This window comes from Coregonus lavaretus (assembly GCF_964263955.1).
Source record: "Coregonus lavaretus genome assembly, chromosome: 13".
Taxonomy (NCBI): domain Eukaryota; kingdom Metazoa; phylum Chordata; class Actinopteri; order Salmoniformes; family Salmonidae; genus Coregonus; species Coregonus lavaretus.
Window position 1 is genome coordinate 20,292,515 of NC_140000.1, and position 11,085 is coordinate 20,303,599.

Genomic DNA, 11,085 nt, shown 5'->3' on the forward strand with positions numbered 1-11,085 from the left:
TCACAGGCTTCATCAATAAATGCATAGACCATGTCGTCCCCACAGTGACTATAAGAACGTATCCAAACCAAAAACCCTGGATTACAGGCAATATCCGCGCAGGGCTAAAGGCTAGAGCTACCGCTTACAAGGAACGGGACATGGACGCATACAAGAAAGCCCGATATGACCTCCGACGAGACATCAAACATGTAAAATAACAATATAGGAGGACTCCTATTACACTGGCTCTGACTCTCGTTGTAGGTGGCAGGGCTTGAAGACGATAATGGATTACAAAGGGAAACCCAGCCATGAGTTGCCCTGCGATGCAGAACTCCCAAAACGAGCGAAATGCCTTTTATGCTTGCTTCGAGGAATATAACATGGTGCCTTGCGTGAGATGTGAGAAAAACGTCTGCCAGACAGAATACCAGGGCGCGTTCTCAAAGCATGCGCAGACCAGCTGGCAAGTGTCTTCACAGACATTTTCAATATCTCCTTGTTCCAGTTTGTAATCCCAACATGTTTCAAGTTTACCACCATTGCCTAAATGACTATCGTCCTGTAGCACTCACATCTGTAATTATGAAGTGCTTTGAAAGGCTGGTCATGACAAACATCAACACCATCATCCCAGACTCCCTAGACCCACTCCAATTCGCATACTGCCCCAACAGATCCACAGATGACGCAATCTCAATTGCACTTCACACTGCCCTCTCCCACCTGGACAAGAGCGGAAATAACTATGTGAGAATGCTTTTCCTAGACTACAGCTCAGCGTTCAACACCATAGTACCCTCCAAGCTCATCACCAAGTTAGGGACCCTGGGACTGAACCCCTCCCTCTGCAACTGGATCCTGGACTTCCTTACGGGCCGGCCCCAGGGGGTGAGGTTAGACAACAACACCTCCGCCACAATGACCCTCAACATAGGGGCCCCTCAGGGGTGTGTGCTTTGTCCCCTCCTGTACTCCCTGTTCACCCACGACTGCGTGGCCACGCACGACTCCAACACCATCATCAAGTTTGCTGACGACACAACGGTGGTAGGCCTGATCACAGACGGCGATGAGTCAGCCTACAGGGAGGAGGTCAGAGACTTAGCAGTGTGGTTCCAGGACAACAACGTCTCCCTCAACTTCAGTAAGACCAAGGAGCTGATCATGGACTATATGAAAAAGAGGGGAGAGTACGCCCCCATCCACATCGACGGGGCTGTTGTGGAGCGGGTCGAGAGCTTCAAGTTCCTTGGCGTCCACATCACTAAGGACTTAACATGGTCCACACACACCCGCACAGTAGTGAAGAGGGCACGGCAGCGCCTCTTCCCCCTCAGGAGGCTGAGAAGATTTGGCATGGGCCCTCGGATCCTAAAAAAGTTATACAGCTGCACCATCGAGAGCATCTTGACTGGCTGCATCACCGCTTGGTATGGTAAATGACCGCAAAGCGCTACAGAGGGTGGTGCGAACAGCCCAGTACATCACTGGGGCTGAGCTCCCTGCCATCCAGGACCTTTATATCAGGTGGTGTTAGAGGAAGGCCCGAATTGCTACCGCACATTGATCTGGTACTGGTACTCCTTGTATATAGCTCCATTCTTGTGTGTTTTATTTTCTTCCTCTTGTGTTACTATTTAATTGTTATTATTATCTTTAAACTCTGCATCGTTGGGAAGGGCTCGTAAGCAAGCATTTCACAGTAAAGTCTACACCAGTTGTATTCAGCGCATGTGACAAATACAATTTGATATGTAGTGATAGAACTTGGCATGACTGAGTGTGAGGAGTACATAGATTTATTATCTGACTATTGATTGGATCCCGTTATCATGCCATGCATCACTCATACACAGTAGAAATCCCCCAGGCCCTGCATACAGACCGCATACTGTACATGCACAGGGCATATGGACACACCTTCTCTCTGTCTTTCTCTTTTTTCACAGAAGGATTTCCAGCTGTGTTGTGGTTAAGCAGAACACATTGGCCCGTGGCTAGTTAGTGTGTGCGTGCTGACATCACATTGGGGGGTTCACTGATAAATGAGGGATTTGTAAATATTTACAGAAACAGAGCATGCCTTTGCACTCCAGCATTAGCAGGGAAGGCTGTGTGTGGGTGGTTGTGTGTAAATAATAATAATTCTGTTTTCGTTTCTAAATCAACAAGCCATAATGGAACATTTGTTAAGCCTTTATTAACGTGATGTAATAACATCTCTATAAACCATTACCATTCATAAACAACTTCCATACCTCATGCAAGGTGATGTCATCACACACACCTACACACACACACACACACATATATATACAGACACACAGCAGAAAAGGTATGTTCTATATAAAACATCCGGATAAGGGCGCTGTCAGTGTCTGCTTTTGTTCAAGTTATCAGTGTTAGTGCAGGACTAACCATCAAACACACACAGGAAATGCATACCTAAAAGGAAGCAGTGTAGTTGTTTATTGACAGTTCTTTTCAATCGCTTTGATGCTCTTTTCACAAGTATGTGGAGAATTTTATAAACTCTTAATACAAAACTCCAAACTGGTAACACTTGTAACACAGCAAGTCTTCTATTCAAAACCTTTTATTTTGTATTCATTTTGTTTGGAAACTTTCACCACACTACCATTGATCCAAAATATAAGTTTACTGTGAAATACCATGAGAACATTGATTTAATCACCAAAACACAACATCATGATATCTTCACAATTTAGTTGTTTTAACTAACAGTTAATCTAATAGCAAAAAATGCAAGATGCAAAATTGTCCTATAGTACTGTAAATTCCAGTATATTACACTGTTTTCACATTAGTCAATACACTGGCACTACCCATAAAAATGGACTAAAAATATAATTTCCCTAATTTCTATCCCATGTGTGATCAAATCGCTATAGCGTGATTTAAATTTAAAGACAATGTTCCCACGTTCGGGGAGACTGCATTCACGGTAAACGCTGCATATGTCGCCTCAATCAGAAATTACCTTTACCGTTATAGCGCTGAACTTTCGCAATACAGATTGAATTGGGGCCTAGATTTCAATCGCACTACAGAGCAGATCTTCAACGCTAAGTATTGAATCGAGTCAATTGAAAATGTGCTTAGTGGTTTAAAACAACTGCCTTTTTGAGGATCTGTTTTGAGTTTTGTACTAACTGTTGTGAAACTACCACATACTTGTGAAAATCGCAGCAAAGTGATTAAAAAAACAAATGTGATACAAATCATGGGGTTTCGCTGTTGTGTGCATAGCCGCGAAGTAGGGAGGATGATAAATGTGGATAAATCCCTCCAAACCCCCTCCCCCCCACGCCAACCCAAAACATCTGCCAGTGACCATGGTTGTGTGGGTCAGTGTGCGTGCGTGTGCCTTTTTCAATTTATGTCTGTGTCTGTTTCCATTCGTTTATAGTTTATCTGCCTCGATCTTGCTGCTATACGCAACCAGAAAAAGAGTGAGGGGGGGAGGAGAGGGAAAAAGAGGAAGCATGGCTCAGATTAAGCTGCAGAATGTGGAGGACTACTATGAGATTGGAGAGGTGCTTGGCAGGTGAGTGAGAAGGTTTGGAGTAGAGAATGGAACAGCGCTAGACTTGAATTGATGTTCATTTGAATTGATTTGAATTGGGGGAACTTTACTTAATTTACATATAAAGCTAGGAATACACTTCTAAGTAAATAGTACTAGAAAGGTGCAATGCCCCACTCTGTTACTCTCTCTCATCTCAAATTCAAACAAGCTTTAGGCCTATTAGCATCACAGGAGTACAGTCGTGGTCAAAAGTTTTGAGAATGATACAAATACTAATTTTCACAATGTCTGCTGCCTCAGTTTTGATGATGTCAATTTGCATATACTCCAGAATGTCATGAAGAGTGATCAGATGAATTGCAATTAATTGCAAAGTCCCTCTTTGCCATGAAAATGAACTTAATCCCCAAAAAACATTTCCACTGCATTTCAGCCCTGCCACAAAAGGACCAGCTGCCATCATGTCAGTGATTCTCTCGTTAACACAGGTGAGAGTGTTGACGAGGACAAGGCTGGAGATCACTCTGTCATGCTGATTGAGTTAGAATAACAGACTGGAAGCTTTAAAAGGAGGGTGGTGCTTGAAATCATTGTTCTTCCTCTGTTAACCATGGTTACCTGCAAGGAAACACGTGCCGTCATCATTGCTTTGCACAAAAAGGGCTTTACAGGCAATGATATTGCTGCTAGTAAGATTGCACCTAAATCAACCATTTATTGGATCATCAAGAACTTCAAGGAGAGAGGTTCAATTGTTGTGAATAAGGCGTCAGGGCGCCCAAGAAAGTCCAGCAAGTGCCAGGACCGTCTCCTAAAGTTGATTCAGCTGCGGGATCGGGGCACCACCAGTGCAGAGCTTGCTCAGGAATGGCAGCAGGCAGTTGTGAGTGCATCTGCACGCACAGTGAGGCGAAGACATCTGGAGGATGGCCTGGTGTCAAGAAGGGCAGCAAAGAAGCCACTTCTCTCCAGGAAAAACATCAGGGACAGACAGATATTCTGCAAAAGGTACAGGGATTGGACTGCTGAGGACTGGGGTAAAGTCCTTTTCTCTGATGAATCCCCTTTCCGATTGTTTGGGGCATCCGGAAAACACCTTGTCCGGAGAAGACAAGGTGAGCGCTACCATCAGTCCTGTGTCATGCCAACAGTAAAGCATCCTGAGACCATTCATGTGTGGGGTTGCTTCTCAGCCAAGGGAGTGGGCTCACTCACAATTTTGCCTAAGAACACAGCCATGAATAAAGAATGGTACCAACACATCCTCCGAGAGCAACTTCTCCCAACCATCCAAGAACAGTTTGGTGACGACCAATGCCTTTTCCAGCACGATGGAGCACCTTGCCATGAGGCAAAAGTAATAACTAAGTGGCTCGGGGAACAAAACATCGACATTTTGGGTCCATGGCCAGGAAACTCCCCAGACCTTAATCCCATTGAGAACTTGTGGTCGATCCTCAAGAGGCGGGTGGACAAACAAAAACCCACAAATTCTGACAAGCATTGATTATGCCAGAATGAGCTGCCATCAGTCAGGATGTGGCCCAGAAGTTAGTTGACAGCATGCCAGGGCGGATTGCAGAGGTCTTGAAAAAGAAGGGTCAACACTGCAAATATTGACTCTTTGCATAAACTTAATGTAATTGTCAATAAAAGCCTTTGACACTTATGGAATGCTTGTAATTATACTTCAGTATACCATAGTAACATCTGACAAAAATATCTCATAACACTGAAGCAGCGAACTTTGTGAAGACCAATACTTGTGTCATTCTCAAAACTTTTGACCACGACTGTAGTTCAGCGTAATAAGAGCACAATGCAAAAGTTCCCTACAATATCATCCCTCTCTGCCCCCCTCTAGTGGTCACTTTGGGCAGGTGCGTGCGGTGCTGGAGCGGGCGTCCGGGGTCCGCTGGGCGGGGAAGTTCCTGAAGCTGCGTCGGAGCGCCAGCAGCCGCCTGGGCCTGGAGAGGAGGAGCGTGGAGAGGGAGGTGGAGATACTGCAGAGCCTGCAGCACGCCAACATCATGGCCCTCAGGGACGTGTTTGAGAGTCGCGCCGAGATGGTGCTCATCGTGGAGCTGTGAGTCAAGTGGGGACAGATGGAGGGAGGGAGAGACTTCTGCTGGTCTCTGTCTGTCTCTCTGTCTCTCTGTCTGTCCGTCTGTCCGTCCGTCCGTCCGTCCGTCTTCCCTCCCCCTATGCCCACAGCAGGCTCTGTCCCACCTTGTTTAATGGGAACACAATGAGAAGCACTTGGTCCCGTCAGCCCATCTAATCCTCCTATCATTACTGGCACTAATCTAATAGTCCAGGCCAGACAGACAACTCAAAGCCTATGAATTTAACTGAACAACAGCCCCTTGAGATCTTGAAGCGAAATTTTTCATAACTTGGTCTAGTTATTATAAGTCGACAGATGTAGGATCTTAATTTCAAAGTGGAAATTACTAACTTCAGAAGCCTTTTAAACCTGAAATATATTGCAAGTTTTAAATGTTCTCCTGCAACAGGGTGATCAAAATTAAGATCCTACATCTGTAGGTGATAAAGCTATTCTCCTGACAAAATTACATCTACTTCATTTTTGTACCTTTTCTCTCTCTTCTTTCTCACTGTCCCCCCCCCCCCCCCCCCCCCCCACCCTCTCTCTGCTCTAGTATCAGTGGTGGGGAGCTGTTTGATTTCATAGCAGAGAAGGAGAGCCTGTCTGAGGAGGAGGCCATAGAGTTCCTGAAGCAGATCCTCAAGGGAGTGGGCTTTATGCACACTAAGAAAATTGCCCACTTTGACCTCAAGGTGAGACACACAGGAATAGAAATAGAGCGGAGAGAAAGCAGTGTTTCCCCGTAACATGAATTAGGTGGGACGGGCCTCCCCTTTTCTGACTCTGTTGCCCCTTGCCTAAATCCATTTGGGCTGTTTTTCATTCCGTCAGGATTTGGCATTGTGTGTGTAACACTCTCTGTTTTCCATTTAGCCAGAGAACATCATGCTGGCTGACAAGACAATGCCACACCCTCACATCAAGATCATTGACTTTGGACTGGCCCACCACCTCAAACAGGGGGAGGAGTACAGGAGCCTATCTGGGACCCCACAGTACATTGGTAAGTGTTTACTGACTGTGTTTGTTTGGTGGAAATTGTGTCAGTCAGTATGTGGGTCATGTTGTGTGAGCATTTTGTTAATGTGTGATTGTGGTGTGTATGTTTCACGTGTGTACAGTGTGTCTTTCTGTCTGTTTGCGTTTTTATTTAGCCTGAGCCTCTAGAAAGGTGCTGAGGTTTCCATGGAAACAGTTTCCAAGGGGTAGTTGTGTGGTTGTGGACAGGATGTGACATCAGAGCGTGTGGTGGGGCGCAGGGGATAGTGAGAGAGAGATGTGTGACTAGGTGAGAAGTTTCAACAGACCTGAAATACATGATACAAACTGAGTCGCCAACACAAAGAGTGTAACGGAATGATTACTTTAAGAAAGGGCAGGAGGGTTGCATGGGTATTATTGTAGGGCCATGGGTTCTGCCATAACCCACTCATTCCCCAATTAGTTGGCCATTTTCATGTGTTTTACTGTAAGATTTTAGGATTTATTTTGAGTATTTAAAGTCTGTTGTGAGAGAATGCCATTATATTGTGCAACAGCAGTGTTAGCATCACCTAGTGTTTCCCAACACAATGACACAGTGACAGTTGTGACAAAAGGAAGTTACACTCTCCTCTATTTTATTCTCAGCTCCTTACAAAACATGTCTCTCTCTTTTACTATCCATTATTTTCTTCTCTTACACATACTCTGTTTTTCTGGATAAGGCTGGATTGTGTTATGTGTATCTCATTATCTCTCCCTTTCTCTCTTCCTCTCTCACCCCCTTCTCCCTTTCCGTTCTCCTGCCAGCCCCTGAGGTGATTAACTACGAACCACTGAGTGAGGCAGCTGACATGTGGTAACCATTACTGCAATGTCATTCATTAGAAGAACAACAAAAAAATGTCCCAGCCGCCTTGACTGTCAGGGTAAATAGTTTTCTGCTCACAAAGTCACTCATATCTCTCTTCTCTTTCCTCTCCAGGAGTATTGGTGTGATAACCTACATATTGTGAGTATACAAAACCAGCGGACAATTTGAATTTTACATATCGCTGACATATCGTAGCTACAAGTGGAGGCTGGTGGGAGAAGCTATAGGAGGATGGGCTCATTGTAATATCTGGAATGAAATAATGGAACGGTATCAAACATACGAAACCTCATGTTTGACTCCATTCCATTAATTCAATTCCAGCCATTACAATGAGCCTGTCCTCTTATAACTCCTCTCACCAGCCTCCTCTGGTAGTTACACATATTCTCTAATATCCCCCTATTCTACAGGTTGAGTGGTTTGTCCCCCTTTCAAGGAGATAATGACGAGGAGACACTAAAGAACATCGTGGGGATGATCTATGAGTTTGAAGAGAACTATTTCAACCAGACCAGCATCATGGCCAAAGACTTTATTGAGAAACTGCTGCTCAAAGACCCAATGTAAACAAATGATCACTCATTCATTTATTAGTGTAATTGATATGGTTATTGTCTATAACCTCTGTATACTACGCAACAAAGTATTACCTAATGATGCGTGTTCCTCCTACAGAGAGAGAATGACAGCGGATGAATGTCTAGTACACCCTTGGATCAAGGTGAGAGAAGAGAGAATTGTGATTTGATTGGGGTAACTTTAATACATAAACCCAACATAAGCACATTATTGTGCTGAAGGTTTGAGTATGAGTTTGAGTTTGAGTAGGGAAGCTTGAGTTGTGAGTATGCTTCACACTGAAAAGCTGTGAACTGCATGTCACTTTGGATAAAGGCAAAACGTATATTAAAATATCATGTTATATATATTTCCTTGTTTATCAGCCCCTCACGCGCAAACAGGCGGCTAACAGAAGTCGATCGTCCATCAACATAAAAAGCTTCAAGAAGTTCAACGCCAAGAGGAAATGGAAGGTGAGTCCCAGTGGTGCATCTCAATACTCCAAAGTAGCTTCCTCTAAGTTTCTCCTACCCTGTCTCTGCGTTGGTGTGCAATAGTCCTATAATATTGGTGAGAGGGGGACACCTGCTGGTCCAGACATTGTATTGCATTGTATTTGCCTTTTTCTTTCCAAAGTTCTGCTCTCCTTTTCTTAAATCCTCCCCCTTTCTCTCTCTGTAGATGTCCTATAACATGGTGTGGGCGTGTAACAGACTATTTCGCCTGCAGTTGCAGTGTAAAAGCAGATCCCAGGAGGACCCGGAACTGGTGAGAGAGATCACAAAGGACTGGGTCTAGAACAGGGGACATGCTGGTTTCTGTCCTTTTCTTAAAGTCTGACTAAGACCTGTAGAAGTAGCTGTGTGTACTGTCTGAGCAATCAATAACACCAATTTTAATCAATCGTAATATACTAATCAATTATATGCCAGGGAAGGAACAAAAACAGGAAAACTACACCCCTAGCAGGCTGAAATTTTGCACCCGTATTTCATAATCATATCACTATCCCTTTATTTGAACTGTTATAAAGCATTTATTATACTCTCAATATCGACATATCGACGATGCTGTTGATATGCTTATGTCTGACTATCTCTGCATTTGTCCACTTGTCAGAGGCAGTGTGAGAGCGACCAGGAGGACACTGAGACCAAGCCTGCTTCTCTCATTCGCCGCAGACTCAGCAGCAGTTCCTAAATAAGACCACCGGGGGCACTAATACACCACATAGCCTCAGACCGCCTCTATCCCACCATGGGGAAATGGAGAGAAGCCTCTTGTGAGTGATGCACGGATCAACAATACTCTGAGTTACAGAGTGACAGACTATGGCAGTGACAAAACGAGTAACGAACCCGTGATGTGCAGGTGCCTAAAGCCAGTGTTAGCCCACGGAGTTAAATCTTCATGTCTCAGACATGGTTCCCGATCAAACCAGTGTAGTTTACCAAACCACTTCTGTTACACTTCACCCCCATTTGACCGAGGTGTAGTCTTTTTACATTTTCTGAAACGTATTTGTCTGTGCCTTTTAAGTTTGACCAAAAGAATGTCTGAAAATGCCAAAACTTTTGTTTAGGTTTGAAGGTTTACGGGATAGTTTGTCCCTCAATTACAATTAATATGCATTAAAATATTATGTGGTTATTATTTATTCTCTACCACATGTTCTGATATTTTTGACTGTATCCAAAATGATTTTATTTAAGTTTCTTAGACATTTGCATTTCATACAATTAACTAGAAAATTACTCAAATGTTATTTGAGTGTTTTACATTAAAGTTATTTTTAACAAGTAGGGAACTATACAATGCCATACAATTGGAAATGCAAGGCCTGTTTTTCTAAGTCTGCCCTTAAGTGGATACATTATTTTATTATGTGTCATAATTTGGATATCATATGTTTATACAGAGCTACTTTACTATGCACAGTTACAGCCATGTTTGATACTGAGTGTTTGACATTGACATGTGTAATGTAGTCTTAGTTTGTAGAGCTTTTAAGCCTTATCAAACTTTAAAATGTAGATATACTTTATTGAACATTTCAACTATCTTTGGCTTATGTCAAAGGTCAAACTATTTTTTTTTATAATAATGAGCGTTTCATACTGACAACAAACATGTTTTAGTTTTGTGAATTGTGTGATGGTGAATAAAAAATGTTAGTCTACGATGTTTAAGCTATTACAGTATATAAGTTTATTTTGAAAGCCCGCAATTTAAAAAAGTCAGCAGACTACTTGCACTGGGTTGAGTCATCAGTTTCTGTGGCACATGAGGCTACCATATTTGAACCATGAGGTCAAGATAGTCAGTGAACTGCAACTTGTATCTAGCCTGATCACAGTGAACCTAAACTTAACATCACAATCATTGTGAAAGTTCATTGTAACAGACAAACTGTTTAGAAGAAGTGAAGCCTACAAACTTCAGTCATTCAGTTCTTATTCTAAATGTTCTAAATTGGTTCCAGGCTGTCATCCTCATATTCTTATCAAAGGGTGGGGAATTGTCTCCATTTTCCTTTGGGTTTGTACAAGGGTATGGAGGTTTTGAAACCGGGGGTTGAATAGTTGGCACTTCCAAGATGAGCAGGATCCAATGATTCAGCAGCATTCTTGGAGAGAGGGGGCCAAGGAAATAAAGAGCTTTCACACACTGTAAATTCCTGAATCTGCCCATGCCCTCTCTCCTTCCAATGTGCACCCTACAGAGCGCATGCCGGTTGAAATAGACTCACCAACAGACGCACTCGATTATGCAAGAGAGGTGAGTTTGTTATTAAGAATGCATAATGTAATAAGTGTTCTGGGTATACAGTATATTTGTAATACGCACGCACGAACACACACACATACTGTACATACAGGTGAGAGGAGATGCGCAAACAGCCATGTCTAGCGAAACAGGGTAACAGGATACACACGGCTAGCCAAGCATTACCGTGGGAGTGGCGACTCATACAGAGCGAGACAAACAAAACGTCAAACGGGTTTCCTTCTCGAGATCAAG

At 43.4% G+C, this 11,085-nt stretch overlaps 1 protein-coding gene across 1 annotated transcript; it reads left to right on the forward strand.

The window, feature by feature from the left end:
* Nucleotides 1–3,421: 3,421 nt before the first annotated feature.
* On the forward strand, nt 3,422–9,959 carry LOC311139100 (death-associated protein kinase 2-like). Its single transcript, XM_084173986.1, has 11 exons — nt 3,422–3,553; nt 5,400–5,621; nt 6,199–6,337; nt 6,519–6,648; nt 7,437–7,485; nt 7,612–7,638; nt 7,914–8,066; nt 8,179–8,224; nt 8,448–8,537; nt 8,746–8,832; nt 9,184–9,959. The coding sequence occupies exons 1-11, from the start codon at nt 3,492–3,494 to the stop codon at nt 9,262–9,264; spliced, it is 1,086 nt and encodes a 361-aa protein (XP_084030112.1). The 5' UTR covers nt 3,422–3,491; the 3' UTR covers nt 9,265–9,959.
* The last annotated feature ends 1,126 nt before the right edge of the window (nt 9,960–11,085 follow it).

Excerpts from the sequence above, each read along its gene's own strand:
- LOC311139100 (XM_084173986.1), top strand. The coding sequence starts at position 3,492 with ATGGCTCAGATTAAGCTGCAGAATGTGGAGGACTACTATGAGATTGGA. Across the intron at positions 7,639-7,913 it reads GGTGTGATAACCTACATATT|GTTGAGTGGTTTGTCCCCCT; the intron begins GTGAGTATACAA and ends CCTATTCTACAG. Across the intron at positions 8,538-8,745 it reads ACGCCAAGAGGAAATGGAAG|ATGTCCTATAACATGGTGTG; the intron begins GTGAGTCCCAGT and ends CTCTCTCTGTAG.